The 24373-nt window shown below is 34.2% G+C and overlaps 1 protein-coding gene across 1 annotated transcript in view; it reads right to left on the bottom strand.

Moving 5' to 3' along the window:
* The window catches only part of COL25A1 (collagen type XXV alpha 1 chain), a 551557-nt gene that overhangs the window by 240123 nt on the left and 287061 nt on the right, over positions 1 to 24373 (bottom strand). The window contains exons 3-4 of the mRNA XM_074228733.1: positions 7590 to 7634; positions 4630 to 4637 (exon numbers count right to left, since the gene is read on the bottom strand). Coding sequence (XP_074084834.1) covers positions 4630 to 4637; positions 7590 to 7634 — 53 coding nt within the window. The remainder of the gene's footprint in view (positions 1 to 4629; positions 4638 to 7589; positions 7635 to 24373) is intronic.

The raw sequence follows: 24373 nt of genomic DNA, 5'->3' as shown, positions 1-24373 counted from the left end.
GAGAGAGAGAGAGAGAGAGAGAGAGAGAGAGAGAGAGAGAGAGAGAAAGAAAAAGAGAATTTTCCTTCCTAATTCATCTGCCACATAGACCAAAAAAACCTTTATGCCCATAGCTGGATCATGTCTGTTTCTTACATCTGTCACCAGGAGTCTACAATTCAAACTAGTTGACAATTGTTGATGGTACATAGGGCAGAACAGACTGTACGAAAGAGTCATATTTCACACCTCAGAATGTTCAACACTGGCAACAATAACATCCTATTGCTGTCAGTCTCTTATGACTATGTAACTTAGAAGACTGATAGGCATCAAAAAATCAGTGGCAACAAGGCTCCTGTCTCTTTTCTGGCTAAACTCCCAGGACTTGCTTATTCCTCTGACTTGTGAAAATGAGTAGAGAACTTCCTTTCAAACATATGCGAGCAAGGGAATATTAACTCTACAGAATTAATACAGAAGGTCAATGCTTATTGAGAAACTAGCTCCATTTTGAAGTTGTGATAGCATTTAGAAAAAAATTTGATCCATTATTTTTTATCTCCATTGAAACTCATTGTGCTTGCATATCTCCAAAAGCAGGAAGTATATCTTAACTAACTCTGAAATCAGACAACATGATGGTCTGTCAGATCTCATTCTGGTAAATATTCTTGTGGGGTTCAGACAATCAAAATTCTTACATCAAATCCTCTGGAATAATATTTTGTTGTATGTTACATTTGTATGAAAGAAAGATAGAAAAGGGAAACTGATAATTGCCTAACTCTAAATTACATACAATATAACAAAATTGCTTTTCGTGGTCAACTGCTAAGACCCCTGTGATAGCAATTTACTTTTCTTAAAATGCATTGAGCTAAGCAAATTAAATAGGATTATAAGACACAAAGGTCCCCAAATGCAAGTAGAATGACTTCCTAAGGAGTATATGAAAATGTGGGATTCAATACCAGTTCTGTTTGGAGTTATAATGAACAAACAATTATCTCAATATGCAAAAATGTTCAAATTGAATAAAGGAAAAAATGTTAAATACCACACAATGATAGCTGCACTTGCATCCATTATGTCTTGTCATTCCCAAAATTTGTTTTTGTCCTAAAAATATGAAGCTGTCAAGAGTTAATATCATGTATTAGGGTGTCAATTTTTTTCCAGCTCTTTTGGAGAGTATTTTTTCCAAAAGGCAATGAAGAATCAAGTTAGAAATCTTCACAAGTAATAATTAGTTACTTAGAACTTAGGCACAATGGATAGATTACAGGTCCTGGAGTCAGGAAGGTTCATCTTCCTGAATTCAAATATGATCTCAAATACTTACTAGTTGGGTGACCCCAGACAAATCACTTAACCCTGTTTGCCTCAGTTTCTTATCTTTAAAATGAGCTGGAGAAGGAAATAGCAAACTCTGTAATATCTTTCCCAAGAAAACCCAATTGGAGTCACAAAGTGTCAGACATGACTAAAACAACTGAGTGAAAACTATGAGTTGGCATCATGAAGCAGCATATCAAGGAGTCAAAAAATTCAGTTTTGAATCCTGGCTCTGTGGGCAAGTTGTCAACTTCTCTGTCCTTCAGTCTGGTTAAAGAATTGTCCCTCTCTCCTGTTAAAGGAATAACTTAGCTTAGAAATGATTCCCAAAGGTCCTTCTCAGCTCTAAATCTCTGATCTTATGATTTGCATGTACAAAGGGTAGAACATTCTGAAGCTTTTTCCTCCTAGGAAACTTCCAATGAGATTTTGGCATTCACTTCATGCTCCAACAGCCCAAATGAGAAGTGAATGAGTACTGAACATCTCACATGATGCTTTGGAATCATTCTCAATACACTAGGATATACTGGCACAAGCTGTAAGAAATCTTTAAAAGGGATCTTGATGTAAGGAGGAGATCTTTCTCTAAAGGTTAATTCAGCAATAGCAACATTGAAAAACCTTAAATTGATCAGCATAAGCTCCCTCCCATGTGATACATTTGTGAGAGTAAAAATCACCATTCAGAAGAGAGAATCTTATAATTTGCAAAAAAACAATTTGTGTTTTGTGACAAAAGCATTAGATTATTTTTAAAAAGAAAGGCAAGAATAGAACAAATGTGGGGAAGCCAGTTATACCTCAAATGAACTTTCTAAAAACCATACCTGGAAAAAAGTATTCGTGGCACTTAATTTTTTTTTTGTTTTTTGGGGTTTTTTTTAGGTTTTTGCAAGGCAGTGGAGTTAAGTGGCTTGCCCAAGGCCACACAGCTAGGTAATTATTAAGTGTCTGAGGCCCGATTTGAACCCAGGTACTCCTGACTCAGGGTCAGTGCTCTATCCACTGCGCCACCTAGGTGCCCCCCATGGCATTTAATGTTAAAAACTTGTAGCATCTTTACTAAGAATGAAAATCATCCAAGTCATCTGCTACAAGGTGGAAAGAACTCAATAAGAATTTACTTATTCACTGACAAGCACTGATAGTGCTGTCTCTGACACTTCTCATCTCCAGTATATATTAGTCATGTACTGTGTCCTAGCTTACTTGTGTGACCTTGGACAAGTCACTTCACTTTCCCGGTCCTCATTTTCTTTATCTATGATATGAAAGATGGCCTCTAAGATCCTATTCCTCTCTGGCTTGCCTATATTGTGGATCCCAAGTACACATGGACATTTAGTAAGTTGGTTTGATGGTCTTGGGAAATAGTGGTGATAATGATGATACAATTCATTTATTTTCTTCAGTTGGGGAAGGGGAATGAGATAATATATATGAGACTAGCTGCCATTCTTAATAAATCACTTTTAAGAAGAAATATTATCAGAATCTCCCTCTCCCATCTTTTTTGTGATGGATTAGAACTCAGTTATTGAACACTTCATCCAAGGCAGTTTATAACTAGAAATTACAAAGTAATTAGGAAACTAGTCAAAGCACTATTTTTGAATAAGATAGCTTCACTTATGTAGTATTTTATTGCCTGAACCCCTTGTAGCAAGGCTCTCTTTTAACAGAGAATAATCAATATTGCTTTTAAATCTTGCTAGATGAGCAGCATGAATTTTCTCCCAGCCATAAAAGAACTATTGATTTCAGCTAATAATATGATTTGCAAATACAACCCAACTCTTTGAAATCACAGATGTCAGACTAAGATAGATACTCACATTGCATGTTAAGCATGGTAGATCCAGCCTTTACTTTATATATTTGCTATGATTTAAGGGATGTGATTTAATCCCATGGTATGTCTAAATATGTGGCAATAACTCTGAGTCATGTTACAGAAGGGCTATGATGGATAAAGAAATGTTATGTAAAATGAACAATGGAAATCTTTATGCATGGGATCAAGGGTAATAGTCACTCTGAAGGAAACAAGATTAGCAATTGTCTGCAGTGTTGGGAAGCAAACCTGAATACTAGAAACTTGTAAGTGACCATGAAAATGTACTAGGATTTAAGGATCACTTAGGCTACAAAAGGAGGCCACGAAAGGAAGCCTTGTACCTTCTGTTCAAGCTAGAATCTCCAGAGTTCTCTCTGGGCAATAGTGGTTTGTTTCTAGTATAAGCTGCAGGGGTATAAAGTTGAAGCCTAGGAGGAAACACTTACAGACCCAGAGTATACCATCTGCCTGCCATTAAAGGAAAGCTAAAAATCAGTTACAGAACAAAAATCATTCTCATGATTTATGTTCCAACTCTGAATTTTCCAGGAAGACTGCAAAAGATATTTGGGAAGCCAACATTTCCTCTGAATAAAGAAAACTAGTATTCACTAAGCCTCCATCTCTCTCTGGACCAAGGCATCCTGTTAGATGAGTTGCCAATGTGTACTCAGTGAGCACAAGAGCAAACTAGCTTTTGGGGACGTGAAAGTATCTCAAGGCCAACTCTTGTTGCTACTGTAAATATCCAGTGCCCAGTGGGTCAGGCAGCAAATATCCAGATATTAGTCAAAAGCACATCCAACTTAAAGGTGACAAGATAATCCACTTCAGTGAGTGGAAAACAGGCTGGAAACTATACAAATCTAGCCCACTCAAATAAGACAAAAAAGCAAGAAAAACTCTCGGAGGGATCAGTTCTGTAGTTTCTGTACAGGAAAAACTCCAACTCACTTCAAAAGGAGTTTTGCCTTAGGAGTGAGTATTGGACAGCGTCTACAGGGGATATCATTTTCAAGATCACATTGTTATCTCCATTTGGTAGACCAGCAAATGCAAATATTTCAGATACTAGTTTAAACAGATGAAATGAGCTTTGAGATTTTTGTGGAAAAGAAAACATGGAATTTCAGGGCTGTGAGTTATTGGCAATGGAGTCCAAACCAAAAGTAACACTTTCCAAAAATAAAAAAGGCACTGAAAAACTGTGAGAATACTTACAGATTATTTGCTTCCAAAATACTACCTATAAGGTTACTCCAACAAAAAATGTGCTTAAAGATTTTCTCCAATGATATGCATTTAAGTAATTGCTCAGATGTTCCAGAGGCAGTCATTGTTTAAAAAAAAATGGCACCACCTTTCCTCTAATTGAAATATGATCTGTTGAACCGCAGTGATGTTCTAACAATGTTTAGACAGTCACAATCCAGATTAATGTGGAAGAGTAAAAATGTATCAAATGTACTTACAGGAGGACCTGTGAAGAAAAAGAAGACAAAAAAGAAAGAATTAGTTCACACAGATGTAGAAATGAGCATGTAAAATATCAAAAACAAGATTATAGCACATCTCAAGAACTTGAATTTTATAATGGAAATAAGGATTAATTGCAATGTACTAAGGAGAATTCAGATAGGGAAGGGAATCTGATTAAAAAGAAGTATTTGTTTTCCATTCTTTTTAATAAAGGAATAGAGAAGCAATGTTGACTTCACAAAATTTACAAAATATTGGCCAAATCAGCAATCTACATTTTAGATCACTTATAAAGATGTTGTTCCCCTAAACAACCTACTACAGCTATTATTTATGGTAAAGATATTAGCACTATAAAGACTTCAAACACATATGCAATTCTGTTCAGCAGTTATATATTCTCATGAAATCATATGCCATGCCAAAAAATACTGAATATAAGAATCTATTTTCAGAAATATCATATATATATATATATATATATATATATATATATATATATATATAATATTTTCATTCAGTTCCAATTAAACACATATTCAGGCATTCAATTTCATCTTGCCTACAAAATTGTGGACTTTTTTTTACTCTGAATATTTGACTTTGGCATTAGGACAAAATACTCAAGTCTAGATCTTACCTTCCCTTGCCAAAAAGGACAAATTTAATGGTCACTTGACTCCATGAAACATTCCTTTCATCACCTCATTCTCACTCCCTCTCCCCTCCCAGGACTCACTTATAAAAAACATACTATGCAAAGGTCACACTGAATGAAGTAATATTTGTATGCATTTCCAATTATTTTGATTCAGTGGATTAATAAAAAATTTTTGAGGAAACTACCAAAGTCTTGCAAAACAACTCTAATTATTCAATTATTATTAAGTGATAAAACTATAATACCCAAATCAATGACATTTCATTAGCTTTTATGCCTCATAATGTTTGGGGTTTTGGGGAAGGACAAAGCGGGTCTCAAATAGAACCAGTTGTAATTTTGTCTTAGATGATATCATTGCTCCCAACATCTTGATATTCAGCTATTTGATGTTTTTAAGCATTCTGGAACCTACTGTGAAAGAACTGATGTTTTCTTGCCTTTCTAGAATGGCTTTCCCCTTCATCTTTCAAACAAAAGGGAACAAGCTGATAAGACATAATTTGATCCCTTTGAAAATAGCCTAAGTAAAATGGGATGACAAAACAATGCTTTAAATAGTCTTCTCATGAAACTCATTTAATCCTTTGCTTCATTTTGACTGACGAGACTGAATGTGTTTGAGACTGAGATTCAGGAAACTACTGCTCTATTTCCAGTTTTGGCACTAAAAAACCATGACATTAGGTTAATAATTCCCTGATCTTTCTGGGCCTACTTTATTTTTCTGTTAAAAACAACGAGATTATCCCAGATTCAGGTCTTCCAAGTCTTTAAAGTTGACATGATGTCAAAAATAACCTGGTGAATTAAATAGTCTAATCATATTGCAAGCAGCCTAGGCCTCCCTTTTCTTTTCAGAATTTGACTAAGGCAATTATATTTTCAAATTCACTATATAGAATAAGAAAAAAAAAAACAAAAAGAAAGATTTAGATTGGGGAAAACAGCATTGTTTCCTTCAGAGAAGTATGCTCCTTGTTCTGAGACAATTGACTCAGAGGGCATACATTTACTGACTACTCCCTAGGGACATGACCCGGAACTGCACACTAGGGCATGTTATATCACAACCTTATTGCACAAGAATAGAATATAATATATTGAACTTGATCTGGACAAAGTGAACTTAACTTGAGGGAAATAACAGCAAAGAAATAAAAATCATGTGCTGATGATCTGGTCAAACCATGATTATAATAATTATATAGGTTTCTCCTTTACATAATTATATGCAATTACAGAATGGCTGAATAAGTAAAGGTATGTGATTGTGATATCCTACAATTGTGTTATAAGAAATGACAACCAGGTTGGTTTTAGAAAAACATGCAAAATATTTGCATGAAATAGTGCAAAGTGAAACATGTGGAATCAAGAGAACATTGTATACAGTAATAGCAATATTGTTCCAAGAGTAACTTGCATGACTAAACTTTTCTGAATTTTGTGAACATTCAAATCAAGTATAAAGAACTTATGATGGAAAATGCTATCCACATCCAGAGAAATAACTGATATATAGAAATAAATCTTGATGCATCCATATCAAATGATGGTTTTCTCTAATGAAGGGTTGAGAAGGAGGGAAGAGACACAATTCAGAATTCAAAATGTACAAAAAACCAAAATAAATATTAAAAAATAAAACTATGCAAGCATGTATGTAAATATACTACACTATATTTATAGATATTTAGAATATAATATATTCCTCCATTTTACCAGATTATCTGTATTGCATCCCTACTCATAAATATACAAATGTATTATGTATATTTTCATATATGTATATATATATATATATATATATATATATATATATATATATATATATATATATATACACACACACACATATATATTTTCAAGGGGCTCCCTAGGGTAGTAGAAAGACATACAACTTCAGAGTCAGAAAACTTGGGTTCAAGTATTAGCTCTCAGAATATCACTTAATCTGTTGCTTCCCAGCAACTCTCTAAGACTAAGTAGAAAAATAGTTAGCAGAGGGAGTTTTCTTATGGGACTCCCCTATGACAATGAAATTAGGTTCAGATTCATAGACAAATGAATCTATGTGTGTGTGTGTGGGGGGGGCCTTACACAAAACACAACCTAGAAGAAAATATTTCAAAAACTAAATAAATTTAGATGTACACAAGATAAGACAACACTTACTAAACCAACACAGCAAAAGAATATAATAGGAAGACATGGATGCCTAAATGAAACTTGATGACTACACACAGAAATCAAATTCATACATGACAAAATCCAAAAACTCAAGCTTACCAGCTTCTCCTCTTCTGCCCCTCTTACCACGTTTCCCAGGAGGTCCTGAAATAAAAAAACAAAACATCTCTCAATTACTTTTTATTTCAAAAGTGTCTCAATGATAGATTTGTTTCTAGGTAACCATTTAGGCAAAAATCTCACTTTCCAATGAAAGTCCTAACAAAGTCAGTGCCCCTTGGTGACTTGGTTGAAAATGTTTGATTCTTTGAGCAGTCTTTCTAACCTCCTCCTTCTTTTCTTGATACTTAAGTATCATAAAAACTCACTCCTTCTAAAATAGTATTAATTTAACCTGGGCCGAAGTGGATGGGCAAATCTTCCTTTGCACTTTCAAGAAATAAATGAAATGAAAAATATAAATAAAATTGAAGGGGAGGCACATTTATTTGCAAAAATTAAAGAGACTTTGAAAAGAAGTTAACTGGAGCAAGAGCTGTAACTGACTTTAAGACTCTAATTTTCCAGTTGAAGAAACTGAGGTCCAAAAAGATTTTGAGTGCTGTCTAAGAATGTAAATGGTAATTTTGAAATGGTAAATGGTAAATTTGAACTCAGGGTTTGGTATTCTTTCCACAATCATATTGCATTCCATAAAATGATGCTAATTACCAACTATGATTGCTACAACTTCAGAGAAGCTCATCAAGACCACTATCAAATGATTACTTAGACCACTTCTATAAAATGATACTTTGAAGGAACTACATGGCACTTTTCAAGAATAAAACAACTTGTTTTATGAGAAGACAAGAACAAGAGTCTCACACAATGAACTGAATTTCAATATGCATTAATGGAGGAGAGTGTCCACATCGATGAAATCACAGATCTGCCAAAGAATTCATATTTGCCATAAATTTAAACTTATTTCCAATTTATTTGAACTAATAAATTTGTCTCCATTTTATAAAGTTTTTCTCTGCTTACTACACTGGAATCATAAATATTTATCAAAAATTTTAAAACCTAGGTATCACAAATAGATGGCTGTCACTGGCATACATCACAGATAATACAAATCTATTAAGATTTTCAGGTTTGAAGGATCACATCTTTTCAAAATAACCAATTATCTGTCTCCCATTGTGAAATACCTCATGAAAAGAAGTTCTTATATATATTTAATTTTATTTTATAATTTATATATATATTTATAGTTATTTTTTCCATCATCAAGCTAGAAATTTCTAACATCATAATTGAATATAAATCCAATAACAAAATAGGTATAATATATAAATTATTTTATATTATATAAATATTAAATATAAATTTATATTATAATATAATATAAAAATAACAAGAATAGTGGATTTGCTGTCATTTGAATTATTTAAGCAGAGATAAAATGATACATAACCATTATTAGACAAAGATGCTATGGAAGATATCCCTTCAATTGGTGAGGAGCAGGACTGAATGACTTCTTGGATCTTCCAAATTCTAACTTTCTCTACATTTTAATTCTATGATTTTATTTTCAGTATCTATTGAAGTCTCTCAGTTGTTATAATGATTATGCTTGTTCATTATTTTCAAAGAAGATCAATGACAAGGTATGGTAATGAGATAAAATAGTGATTGATGGATGATGACTTGCATGTGGATTGGATTTAAATGAGGCAGAGTTGTGCAAAATCATCAGTCTCATACTCTCTTCCTTAGTCATTGAAGTACACTGGCAGAACAGAAGATGATTGGTAATGTCCTGGAATACCGTGGATGACCTTGGAGTTTTCAGTATCTGACTAAGCTCTAAGCACTCCATGATGCCTATTTCAGGAACTATCTTAACTTTCTTTGTAGTCTCACTCAGTACTGTATTTTGTGTACTATATGAGAACAATAAACATTTGTTAAATGAACAACTTGAGGGCTGTCTAGGCCTAGACTACTTTACCAAGAAGATACTTTGATGGAACTGTGAGCTCATCTTTATGAATACTCTATCCCATAAGCAAATCAGATGTGCCTTGTTCATATTTTATCCTATGTGACTCTTGACTACATTCTCCAACGAATCTTCTACAATGTCTATATAAGATATATGCACTGATGAACCAGTTCTGTGAGATCGCTTCCTTGTCACAGTCTGGATAAAAGGCATTCTTCAATTTCTTTGTTATTTATTGCGTAGACAATTCAAACACAAAATTTGGAGTGATTATAAAACTTATTTCAGAGCTCTAAAATAGTGAAGGCATGTCTTAATTGTCAAAATGTTATTCAGAAACATCCACATTTATAGGAACTTATCACCTTGGGAAATCCTTCTCCCTATTGGTCAATATGTTGATATCTTCCATTATGGTAGCAAAAACATTTAATGAATGTGTCACATTAATATTTCATCAATTATCCTTTTCTGGCAACAAAATCTTTGATTTTTGTTACTCTAATGTTTGGCATTTTCCTCTTTTTTCAGACATCTTGAGACTTGAGTCCTCAGCTCTCTCAACATTGGTTGCCTTGGCCTTGTCCAGCTGCTCTTCCCATCTTTGTTTTCTTTAGAGATATTTCTACTTCCTCATGAAGCATATTGGGGAGTGTGATATAAGTCCAAATGTAGTGTTTTGACTATCATTGATGGAGAAAAGAGCTAAAGATAGTTATTTTTAGAGATCATTTTCTATTTTTAATCTCCCATTGTCCTTCCTGTTTTATCTTCAAATGCCCTAAGAATTATCTGGCTTAGTTGAGTCTCTTACCAAACTGTATATAAACTTTTTGTTTCTCTCCATGGCTTCTCACTGAAAAAATAAATGATTACTAGTTATATTCATCCATCCTTCATTTTAAGATTTTGTAAATTTCTTGTATTCTAAGCAATTATTGTCCTCCACTTGGAAAGGAGATCAAGAGTCTTCTGTCTTGAGCAATTTCTAAGTCTCATAGTGGCAATTGAATAAATTGAATAAATTCCTTTTTTTCCAGTATGCATATGTATATTTCTAAGGAACAAAAATTTCCTTCCACCCTCCCTTCCCATACTCCACCCCTCCTTGGTGAACAGTCAGGTTAACATTGCATATACTTATTTTTTGATAAATATCTTTACAAATTAGTCATTTTTGGTATGAGGAATTAGGATTAAGAGAAAGAAGTACATATGAGATTTTTTTATAAAGTCTTCATTAGATTCTGAAGTTTTTTGGGTTGGGTTTTTTTTGGTTTTGTTTTTCCTCCTCTGGATGGGGACAGCACTATCCATAGTCAGTCTAATATGGTTGTTCTAGCTCTCTGAACTGCTGAGAGGAGCTGCTTCCATCAAGGATGATCCTCTCACAATGTTGTTTTTAATGTGTATATTGTTCTCTTGGTTCTGCTCCCTTTACTCAGCATCAGATCTTGTAACTCATTCCATGATTCTCTAGAGTCCAACCATTTATGTTTTCTTATAGAACAATAATATTCTATAGTATTCATGTACCATAAACCATAACTGTTTAGCCATTCCCCAATAGATGGGCATCCCCTCAATTTCCAATTCTTTGCTACTACAAAAAAGAATTGCTATGAATATTTTGGAACATGTGGGACTTTTACCATTTTTTATGATTTCTTCTGGATATAGACCTAGAATTGGAATTCCTGGGGCAAAGGGGAATGGACAGTTTTATTGCCCTTTGGGCATAGTTTCATATTGCTCTCCAGAATGGTTGGATCCATTCACAACTCCACTAGCCCCAATCAACTCCACAAATGCTCCAATCCTCCCATAATCTCTCCAACATTGATTATTTTCCCTTTTTCTCATCTTGGCCAATATGATAGGTGTGAGGTGATACCTCAGAATTGTTTTAATTTGCATTTCTCTAATCAATGATTTGGAGCATTTTTATATGAGTATATATAATTGATTAAATTTCCATAGGAAATGGTGACTTTGTCCTTATGTACTTACTCATTTTGAGGTAGGTAGCACAGGGAAAACAGACCATCAAACTTCAAGTCAGGAAGATCTGAGGTCAAATACAGCCTCAGACCCTGGGTGACCCTAAACAAATCAAAAGCTCTATCCACTGTAGTTTCTTCATCATAAAATGGGGATGATAATAATAACAACTAACAATATCTTCCAGGATTTTTGTCAGGATCAAATAAAAGAATATTTTGCAAACATTAAAGTGCTATAAAATGCTTTTGTTATTAAGTTTGATCCTTGCTCTAACAATTTGATTGTGCATTAACAGTGACTTGAAAATGAATGACACATTGATAGTTAGTCATTTCTTGTCTATTAAAACAATTTATTTCATTTTTAAAGTGATGTTATTTGATATATCATGTCTCTGCCTCTACTTGCTTCTTGAAAAAAATTCCTAGTTATACAGGTAGGGTAATATATCAACTTTTCTCTGTTCTTACTTCCAAACCATGTTTTCTAACATTTTTCACTATTCTCTCCTATGTCCCTTTGCCCTAAATATTAAAGTATATGTTCATTTCATTTGCAGGGTCTTATTGACTTATTTAGAGCTTTTCTCTCCATCCTATTTGTGCAAATATTCATCATGAACACTGAAATCCTATATGACCTATGAAATTATATTTGTTTGGATGCACAATAAATCAATTTCATCAACATTTTCATTTGCTTCACTGAAGAGATCCTTTGTTCAATCATTCCTGAAATTCCATTTTTTCTTCTTCTTACTTAACTTATAACATCAATGTCAAGATTAACAGCATTCTATTTCACTTGTGGTATCATATCCTCAACTAATTGATATCCCATAATTTCACTAAATGTCTTAGTTTTTCTACTCCCTTGATAGAATCCCTACCTTTGCCTCTGGGTACTTCTAATTGACATGGTATTCTCTTAGAATACTCTTTTATTGTTATGTTCCTTCATTGTCTTCCCTGGGTTGGCAAATCAGGTACCATCAGTTGTGCAATAGAGTATAGAAGCCAAAAACCTCCACTGAAGGTGGTTTATAGATACTATGGATATGACCAAAATCAGGTTATGTTCCTTATTAACATAGAAATTACAGTCTAGAGAGGAGTTCTGGTGTGTAGTATAAAACAAGACAGAATATAAAATTACATTAAGAAAGGTAGGGATAAGAAGATATGGGAATTCAGAGGAAGAATAGAGTAATATTATTTTTATCATTTTCATTGAGAATGTGGGAAAAATATATTTTCTAGCAAATGACCTGTTTAAAACAAGTCACTGAGTTAGTCTGTATCAGACTTGAGACATTCTTGGCTTGTTGGCCATCATTCTCAATTTATCAGATCAGTTTCCATTTCCTTAAGCACTGTAAATAGTTCCCTTGAGTAATAATCCAGACAAAGAGAAAAATATAATTACCACAACAATGAGAATTTAACCCTTATAATATTTGTTCCCCCTTGGGGAAAAAAAGGTCAAGAAAAATAAAGAACTGCCTGGTTTTAAAGAATGAGCTGCTAAGCCTCACAATTTCCAAACTCCAAAACGTTTAAGATACAAGTAGTACATGGCCTTAGGACCCTGGAGACTCAAATGAATATGGAACTAAGGGGTTCAATCTGGAAATATTATCATCAGAAACAAAAATACTAGTGGACCAGTCAGATTCTCCCAAACCCTTCAAAAGACCTGGTCAGGCAATCTGTGTTTTATAAGAGTTTCTTAAAAGGCAACAAAAATATGATTTTAAAATATTCTATAGGTCCTTTCAGTCACACTTTTTGCAAACTGTCATCCTTTTGAGACGCTAGGTGGCATAGTAGATAGGTTGCTGGATCTGAAGTGGGAAGATCTGAAAACAAATCTAGCTTCAGACACTTATTAGATGTTTGATCCTGGACAAGTCATTTAACATCTGTCTGCTTTGGTTTCCTCATCTGTAAAATAGAGATACTAATAGCAGCAGCCTCATAAGGATGTTGTGACCATATTGTCTCCTTCAATAGGATATAAGATATTTGAGGACAGGAAAAGTTTCATTTTTGACTTTGTATCATAGCACTTGGAACTTAACAAATACTGACTGCATCTTTGCACAGGAAGGGAAAGAAAATGCCATTACTTGTCTGTCCATCCAAGCTTGACCTCTACCTACCTAGGAAAATATAGCTATTTGGCTAACCTGGGGATTCAATATTTTCAGAATTATTTGGTACCTTCTAAAAAGTAGAGGGCAGAATTTAACTGAATTTCCATGGTATTTTATATTACTATGTAGTGAATACAATACTTCTTTTATTTTGGCCTTAAGAAAGGTAAGCATATGTGGCAATGAAATTGATTACAGATGACTGCTCCCTTATAAGCAAATACTTCAAACTGAAATGTTCAAAGCTTGTCCATGATTCTTGATTTTAAAAAAGCCCTGCTGTGCAGTGTTATCATTATGAACTTCACCAAATTCTTTAAAATTCCTGATAATGAATAGATAAGCTTCAGCAACATACTCCTCTATTAGGAAAATTAATTCTATGGGTAGAAGAAATAAAGACACAAAGATGTAAACCAAGGCATCAAATACTGCTGGTTATGGTAGGAAAATATAATATATTAGCATGTTAACAAAAAAGCATGAAATATGTCATAGAACACTTAATCTTTTCCCCATTTCACTTCCTTACCTACAAATAGTTGTCCCTGGTTCATGTTTCCCAGTAGAACTGGGGACCACCAAGATTAGGGATCAGAAAGAACTGTGGTCCAGTCACACCAGAAGATTGAAAATGCATTTAAATCTTGTCTAGCTGACCTTAAGCATTGTATGATTTAAGGAATATTAATTAACCTCTTGCCTGATGCCCCACCCTCAGAAGGGAAAATCTAAGTGTAGTACAATGTAGAACTTTGGAGCAGAAGACCTGATTTTGAAAACTGACTCAGCAAAGGGTGGTAGCCCTGGGGAAGGTACTTAATGTCATTAAAGCATCTCTAAGGTACCACCTCACACCTCTCAGACTGGTCAATATGACTAGAAAGGACAATGATCAATGTTGGAAGGAGTGTGGGAAATCTGGGACACTAATGCATTGTTGTTGGAGCTGTGAACTCATCCAGCCTTTCTGAAGAGCAATTTGGAATTATATCCAAAGGGCAACAAAAATGTGCATACCCTTTGATCCAGCAATACCACTACTGGGTCTGTACCCTGAAGAGATGATGAAAAAGGGTAAAAACATCACTTGCCCCAAAATATTCATAGCAGCCTTGTTTGTGGTGGCAAAGAAGTGGAAATTAAGTGAATGTCCTTCAATTGGGGAATGGCTTAATAAACTGTGGTATATGTATGTCATGGAACTCTATTGTTCTATTAGAAACCAGGAGGGATGGGAATTCAGGGAAGTCTGGAGGGATTTGCATGGACTGATGCTGAGTGAGATGAGCAGAACATTGTTCACCCTAACAGCAACATGGGGTGGTGATCAACCTTAATGGACTTGTTCATTCCATCAATGCAACAATCAGGTGCAATTTTGAGATATCTGTGATGGAGAATACCATTTATATCCAGAGAAAAAATTGTGGAATTTGAAGAACCAAAGACTATTACCTTTACTTTTTAAAAAAGTTATTATGCAATTTTGCTATCTCTTATACTTTATTTTTTTTTCTTTAAGGATATGATTTCTCTCTCATCACATTCAAATTAGATCAATATATACCATGGAAACAATGTAAAGACTAACAGACTGCCTTCTGTGGGGTGTGGGGGGTGGGAAGCGAGATTGGGAAAAATTTTAAAATTCAAAATAAATGAATAAATTTTAAAAAAGAAATGAAAAAAGATACTTAATGTCTCTTGGTCTCTTTATCTGTAGAAGGAGAGAATTGGATCTGATTCCCTCTGAGTACCTTTCTAGTGATAAAGTTGCAATCCCATGAAATTCCTTTAATAGTTCACATACTTTCATCTTATAATTAGGAATAAAAAGCTAAAAATACACATAATTCAATAACCATTTAGAAAGCACATGATGTTACATGTAAGGTGCTGTCTTGGTGCTAGGGAAACAAAGAAAACAATTTCTGCCCTCAAGAAGCTTATAGCTTGGAGGATATATTGTATATAACAATTAGGAAAAATCAATATATACATAACAATACAAAGTAATTCTAAGCAAGAGGACACACTAAGGAACTGGGGTAGGAATCAGCGACCCGTGGTGTTGTACTTTGACAAAAGTTACAGATCCCAATTAGCAGGGCTAGGGAGGGAAAGAATTAATTCACTATAGAATCATAGACTTTTAGAATTTTTAGGGATGCTAGAGATCATTTGGTTAAATGGCAGAGTGCTTGACTTTGAATCCTGTCTCAGGCACTTACTACTAGCTGTTTGACTCTGGGCAAGTCATTTAATCAATTTTAGCCTCAATTTCCTTATCTATAAAATAGAAATATTCTATCTCCCAGGGCTAGTGAGAGGATCAATGAGATAACTTATGTAAAGGGCTTTTCAAACCTTAAAGTACTATATAAATGTTAGCTGCAGTAATTATTATTATTATCATCTAGTGTCCAGACTAGTTTTCTCTAGTCTCTCAATTCTAATCTATCCTTTACACTACTATCAAATGAACCTTTCTAATGCACATTTCTTATCACATCTCAAAAATTAACTAAAAAATTGACTAATTAATCATTACTCAAAAATCTAATTGGGTTTTCCCTTCCTACTTAAGCTTGGCATACAAAGCTCTATGCAATCTCTCGAACCCACTTTCCCTCCTGTCTTTCACGCTGACCTTTCTCCTATACTCAAATCCCCAATCAAGTTGCTTATCCCTGACTTTTTCTTCTAATATATCATTCAGTTTTCTTTTCTTTTCATGGCCAAAACTGACTTTATGGATGGAAACACCTGCTCTGCAGCTTAGTCTCAGAGAGTTGCTTGGGACACTGCGAACTTAAATGACCTATCCATAGTCACATAGTTTATCTGCATCAGAGGTGAGACTTGAATCAAGGTCTCTCTGATTCCAAGGTCAAATTTCTATTAATAGCTCTGTCACGCTGACTTTCTGCTCTGTTTTATTTTAGAATAATATGCTTTTATGTCTTATTTCCCCTCCTATTTTTTAAATACATGTCAAATACATGACCCACAGAATGGGTCAGCATTACTCTCAAGTTTAACATGTAATGGGGAAAACTTTTTACAACATTTATGACAATAAAACAGTGTTAATATGTGAATTTCTAATGCAGGATGCACTCCCAGGGTTTGTTAATATGGTTTAGTGTCTCATATTTGTATTTGTATTTGACACTACTCCTGTTAAGTACTTGAAGACAAAGACTATTTTTGTTTACCCAACCAATTACTTTTGGATAAATGTTTATCTTAGCTGTCTTGTCAAAGGAATGGATGAATCCAGTTCAAAGGCTTTAACTTTATCTTACTGCAAGAGGAAACAAAAGCCCAGAAAGGTAGTCCTTTGCCAAAGACTCTCAGCTAGTTAGAGGCACTATTCCCAGTAGGAACATAATTAGCATACACAAGGTCTCTTTACTTTCAGTCCTGGGCTATTTCCTAAACCTCACAGTTTTCTAAGGTTGACTGATTACAATTACAATCAGCTTGAGTGATAATAGATCTTTTCCTATTTGGATAAGGAGAAGGCTAAGGAAACCAAAGTGAAACTCTATCCATTTCACAACTTTGACATCCTGCTAACCCTTAAACATGGCCAATTAGAAGATGTTCACAGACATTTTTTTGTCCTTTGCAGGTACACATGCACACCTTAATGGAATCATGATGGTATAAAGGTGTATGATATTAGTAAAAAGAAACAATATATATATATACATATATATATATTTATTTATTTATTTATAAAAAGTAAACAGAAAGCCTCTTGTGTCTTTGGTATGAAGGAAATTTGTTCTCAAAGGATTTAGTAGTTGTAGTTACTAGTTACCATATTTAAATTAAGGTTATTTGTTTTAAATATCTTTTTTGAATTTTAAAATGTTTTAAAATTCAATCTCTACAATAAGTTAGTTTTAAAAAGATTAATCAAACCAAATTAAAGTTGGTGAAGCAAACAAGCTTGTAACAGCTGAATTTTGGAACTGCAATCAGTACAAACTAGTCTAATAATATTTATCTAAAAAATGAGTAATATAGCCAGAAAAATTGAAGTCACATCTCTCTTGTATTTTTCTCAGTTTCATAAAATGAATTCTAAATAAAACTTAAAGTTTTGCATTTCCAAATGTTTGATGCATTTTTTTCTGTTGGTTTTATTGTTGAAGTTGCCAGCACCTCAAATCCACAAAACTCATGTAAAACTAAGCTTCACAGGCTCTCTCATACTTTTAGGCTCTATTCCTCCACCATCTTCCCAGTCATACAGGTTCTCAACCCAAAAGTCCTCTGTGAGTCTTCTTTCTCTCTTACCTTGATAAGTGGTCAAATTCCATACATTCTACTTCAGCAATATCTTTCACATATGACTTCTCTTGTCTATTTGCATTGATACCATCTTAGTTCAGAGACTCAGTAAATCTCTTTTTATTGTAATAGTCTCCCAGATGGTCTCCTGGTCTCCAGTCTCTCTCCAATCATCATTTCACAGTCATCTTCCCAATATACAAGTCTCACCACACTATTCCCCGGCTCAAAACCTTTCAGTGACTCCCCATGGCTTACTAGATGAAATACAAACTCCTATACCTGGCACCCACACAAACCTTGAATCTGGTTACAATTAACTTTTCAGGTCTTACTGCATACTATCTGCCTCATGCATTATATGATCCAGCCAAACCAGACTCCTTCCAATTCTCCAATCTTGGCCGGTCCTCTCCTGCATTTGCGACCTTGTTCATGCTGTCTCCCATTCCTGAAACTGTCTACCTCTTACCTTTTCCTGTTGAAAGACATTTTTTCCTTCCAAGCTTGTCTTAGGTCCTTTCCTAATATATTGAGAGATCCACTCTCTCTCTAATTCTCCCTAGTTCAACTTTCTCCAAAACATTGATCTTAATATAATTTAAAGTTATTTGCAGTTTTGCTTTATATACATTACTAGATTGTATGATATTTGAAAGTAGGAACTATATCTTGCTTCATCTTTCCCTGGATCAAGAACTGTAGATATATAACTTGTGTTTTTATTCAATCTTAAGATCAACCACAAAAACACCAAATCAAAAAGTGGTAGTTACAAAACCCTTAGAAGTCAATCCTATCTGCACACTGCTCTTTTTGTAAATCTATTTTCTATCTCATATATGTGGAAATTTCTGGAAATACCATAAGTAGCATATAATATCAAAATATACCCATAAAATAGACTCTATCTTGACAGAAACAATTTTTGATAAGTACTGAAAGGAGGAAAAAAATTCATAGCCTATTGAAGTTAATGAAGGGGTAAAGAGATTAAAAATTAACTACATTCAATTATCTTCTCAGTGACAATTCCAAGATTGATATCTAATACACGTCCATTAACAACATCCACATTATAATATAGAATTCTTACTGCCAGTGTTGGGAAGTGATTCTGTCTTCAAGTAGCACATTTCTTAGTTAAAGATTAAAGTTTTATTTTTTATTGTTCTATAATTTTGTTAGTATTCTTTAAATAATACCCTCCCACAACTTCAAAAAAATGTAGGCAGTGATTTTTTAACCAATTTTTGACTGGATATTTTGTGGATTATTTCCACAAAATGGCCAAGATTTCCCTTTGGTTTGCCAAGATCACAAACTTTTCAACTATTATGAACATGTAATCTAAGGATGTTGTTATCACTGGTACAATTTTCTCTTTTGAAGAGAGCTTCTATGACACTATGAGAGACTCTTCTGGTTTGGAATATCTTGCCTAGTATATCATTTCACATTCTGGTAATAATGTCTGGCATAGTACTTGGTATAGCATTCACTTCAGTTAGATTCAAAGACATGATGGACTTTAATACTTCCTTGGAATCAATGAAAGCCCTCCCTAAGGAAGTTTTGCAAATATGAAGAAGGGTTAAGAACTAGATTTCTTCCACCACTTTACTCTCCCAGTTTTCTCATCAGTTAGTTCAAATATCTATTCTACTTTATGAGTATAAGTGTGAGAATTAAACAAAGCCTTTCAAATGTCCTCAGAAGTCAACTGAAGCTTTGGAAATGAGATTTTCTTATGACCAGAAAAGGAATAATTTTATGGCTTAGACAATTTGAGCATCCCATGAGAATATGTGGGGAACAAAGTTGTAATTCATGATAAGAGTTTTCAAAATTAAATGTACTGGATAATTTTTGTTGGCTTTATGTTTTACATAAAGTTTTATTCCCAGAAAAAAAGAGACTAGCAAGCCAGAAAATCTCCTTGCTGCCATTTTTCTATATTTATGTATTAAAATTGTAGAACTTGCTTCAGAAATTGTCCAAGACCACAAATAACCCAATGTTGCAGTTCATTGACTTTAATGAGGTCAGATGTGGCACAGTTGTTATTTCTATCATTCTTTTCCCACACAGAAAGTGTTTCATTATTATAGCACTAGAATGTTTTACCCCATGATACAGGAGGTGATATATCATCATGGCTTTGGTGTATGTGGGTATGTGAAAGGGATAGAAAAGAGGACACAAACAGAGAAGTGGCAGGAGGTAGGGAAAAGGAGGGAAAGTGGCCAGTAAAGAAAATGGATTACTTTGTCAGATCATAGAGTATGTCATGGGAATGGTTACTGAAAATCAATGCATCATGAAGAAAAGAAATAAAAAGGAAATTTCTCATGCCAAGGTGGGGGAGTGAAGGAGTAACTTCTGAAACCCTCCCAAATTCCCCTCCAAACAACTAGAAAACTGCCTCAGAATTTATCTAGGATTAAAGAAGCAGCTAACATGGCAGGAAAGGTCTGTCTCACTGGGGTAGGAGGGGAAACACGGTTGAAGAGGAGTAGTCACTACAACCTGACTCACAGCAAGGGGGTCTGTATCAAGGCTCCAAGCCTGGGGTACTCCACTGCCTGCCCCCCTAAGCAAGTGAGCAGTCTGAGCAGAAAGGTCCCACCCCATTGACCCCAACTTAGTACAAGCCATCAGAAAGGCCTTGACCTTATTGCTGACCAATAATGAAGCCTTTCCCCAGGGCAAATCAACAACAAGAGCCTGGCCCTGGGGTTAGGCAGTAGAGAGACCCTGTTTCCATTAACAACCCAGTATAAAGGTCCCACCCTTGGAGCGGGTGAGCAACAAGATTTCTCTTCTAGGATCAATCATCAAACTTACTCTTTCAAAAGCAATTTAGAAGAAAGACCCCACCCCTGGAACAGGCCAGAAGCTGAACCCCATACCAAAGGGAGGTCAACAAGGTGGCCTCACAAATAGCTATGCTCTGAAGTCCACTTAAAGCCAAAACCAACACCCTGAGTCCTGCACAAAAAGCTTAGGACAGTGCAGGACCAGAGTTCAACTCTCACATTAAAACACTGTTATAAAACAGGTTGCAAAAATGAGCAAAAACACGTATTTAACTTTAGAAAGGTACTATGGTGACAAGGAGGATCAAGGCCTAAACTTAGAAGAGAATCATAATGTCAAAATGGCTTCAAGCAAAGCCTCAAAGAACAATGTAGTTTGATCTCAAGCACAAAACAAATTCCTGGAAAAACTTTAAAAAATTTAAAAGCAAATTGGAGAAGTAATAGAAAATTTGGGAAAAGAAAAAAAAGTAATGCAAAATAATCATGAAAAAAGTCAATAGCATAGTAAATGATGTACAAAAATTTACCATGGTTAAAAAAAAGTGCCTGAACAGCATCTTTTTAAGTATGACTATGATATTCTAGTACAGGGCCGCTCAACCTTACTTTTAAAAGTTTTTACTGAAACAATGGGCAATATATCTTGGTTTGCCATTTTTAGTGAGAGCTCTGGCAGTTTTCTTTCCTTAAACATTTAGTAAACTCACCAGTAGACCACATAAAATCACTCTACAGGATGCATTTTGGATAGCCCTGTTCTAGTATATGATAAACCCAAAGCTCCAAGCAGTTTTCAGATGAAGAAATCAAAGCTATCTATAGTCATATAAAAATGCTCTAAATCACTACTGATTAGAGAAATGCAAATTAAAACAACTCTGAAGTAAAACCCCACGCACCTTTCAGTTTGGCTAATATGAAAAGAAAGGAAAATATTGGATTTGAAGGGGAGTTAGGAAAATTGGGACACTAATGCACTAGTGGTGCTCTGGGGATCAATTTGGAACTATGTCCAAGTATGCAAAACCCTTTGAACCAGCAGCAACACTGCTACGTCTATATGCCAAAGATGTTCAAAAAAAAAGGAGAGAAAGCACCTGTTTGAACAAAAGTGGAAATCTAAGTGATGCCACTGGGGAACAGCTAAATAAGCTGTGTTCTATGATTTTAAAGGAATATTATTTTGCTATAAGAAATAACAATCAGCAAAATTTTAGAAAAACCTGGAAAGACTTACATGAACATTGATGTATAGTGAAGTGAACAGAATCAGGAAAACACTATACATATATATATATGTATATATATATATATATATATATATATATATATATATAGTAATAGCAATATTGTTCAGTGAAGAACAGTGAATGATTTAGCTATTCTCAGCAATACAATGATCCAAGACAATCTCAAAGAACTAATGATTAAGTATAATAACTGCCTCAAGAGAAATGATTATTGTCTAATACAGACTGAAGCTTGCTGTGCTTCATTTTCGTTGATTTTTTCCTTTTATTTAAGTCTTCTTACACAAAACGACTAATGTGGAAATTTTATACATAATTTAATATGTATAACCTACATCTGACTGCCCATCTCAGAGAAAGGGCAGGAAAAGTAAGCAGGGAAGGACAGAATTTGGAACTCAAAACTTTAAATAAAAATGTTTAAAAAACAGAAAGACCAAAAGAAAGCTAGTTCCTTCCAAAACTTTCAGAAAAAAAAGAAAAATAATTGAACTCAATCTTAAAAGGTTGTCATAAGATATTAAGATATGCCATAGAGAATTAGCATTTGGTTATATCTTTTTTTAAAACAGAGAGGATTCTTCAAATCAACAGAAATAGATGAAATTAGGAGTAAAATACACTTATTTACTTCCTCAAATTATATTATACTATAATTTGTTCATTTTCTGGGATATGGGGCAATAATCATGATAAGGAAAAAGGAGAGAAGTAGTTTAATAGTTATAGTCTTTTTCATCAATGACTATAAAATCAAATGTCTGTCACACTTTTCACATATGATTGAAGTGAATATTATCCACACATATCAAGAAATAAAGTTAAACTGCCTAGTTTTCTTTAGGTAGGTTCTTAATGTATTATTTAAGATATTTTTCCAATAAACTGACAATTATTACTTTTTAATATGTATTATCTTGAAAGAAGAGAATGAAAATTACTAAGTAGTCGATGTAAGTCTGCAAAATTTAATGAATAATTTCATTTGATGCCACTTGACAATCAGCTATTAATATTCTTACTAGGTATAGGGCACTGTAGACACAAAGATGAAATAAAATAATCCCTTCCTTCTTGTTGTTGTTGTTGCTGTCCTTCATTCTTGAAGGACATAATTTTTGATTGAAATGAAGGAGTGTTGTGCAAAGACATTCCCACTACCTCTTCCAGAACCATCTAAACTCAGTGACCTGATATCATAGGAACAGGATGACTGGAATTGGTCTGGATATAGTGAGAAATCTTGATCTTTGGATGTATGTCTTTCCCATATCACGAGGCACTGTAGTATCACCAGCCCACCTGCTGGAAACTATTACTGACACTCATATCATCTGTTCAGACTTTTAGCTAACAAATTAGAAGAACTGACAACAACTTGAAGGAATGATCATAAAAGGTTGTGTACTTTATTCAATCACAAGTTCATGCATTTATGTATTTCTTATACTTTTGATACTATGTTGATAGAAAATTTGTTATTTTTAGTTTGAATTTGTTTTATATTATAATGGTCATACTTGTTATAAGAATCAGAGGGTCAAGTTAAGAGTAATAGGGCAGATGAGGCAAGTAAGAAAATTCTATCTATCTCTCTTAATTATTTTGCTTTGTATATAATTCATATCTAAAATTATCTTGCTGTTATTCAGTTGGTTCAGTTGTGTCCTACCCTTTTTTTTTTAGGTTTTTGCAAGGCAAATGGGGTTAATTGGCTTGTCCAAGGCCACACAGCTAGGTAATTATTAAGTGTCTGAGGCCAGATTTTAACCCAGGTACTCTTGACTCCAAGGCCGGTGCTTTATCCACTACGCCACCTAGCTGCCCCTGTGTCCTACTCTTTAGGACCTTATTTGGAGTTTTCTTGAGAAAAATATTGGAGTGGTTTACCATTTCTTTCTCTAGTTCATTTTATAGATGAATAAACTGAGTTAAACAGGGTTAAATGTCCAGGATCACAAAGGTATCAAGAATCTGTGGATGGATTTAAACTGGGTCTTTTTCACTCCAGGTCCAGAGCTTTATCCAGGCAGATATGTGCTATTTTCACCCAGTAGAAAACAATCTCTTTGAAGGTAGGAATTGTTTTCTTGTGTCTTTATATTCCTACAACATACCACAAAGAGAATAGGTGCTTAAAGCTATTTATAAATGGTCTTAATAAAAGTTTACAGTGATATTTTTAATTATGAAATTATAGGACATGATCTTTAAGAATTTAGTCATCTAGTTTATGAAGTTTAAAGGAAAGCTTCAATTTTATTTTAGAATCACAGACTCTAAGAGAATCTCAGAGGCTGTCTGTTTCAGTTCTTACTGAACAAAATTCTTTCACACATTTCAATAAG

This window comes from Macrotis lagotis, chromosome 3 (genome assembly GCF_037893015.1).
Source record: "Macrotis lagotis isolate mMagLag1 chromosome 3, bilby.v1.9.chrom.fasta, whole genome shotgun sequence".
NCBI classification, from domain to species: Eukaryota; Metazoa; Chordata; class Mammalia; order Peramelemorphia; family Peramelidae; genus Macrotis; species Macrotis lagotis.
This window is presented reverse-complemented; position numbering and strand designations above follow the sequence as displayed.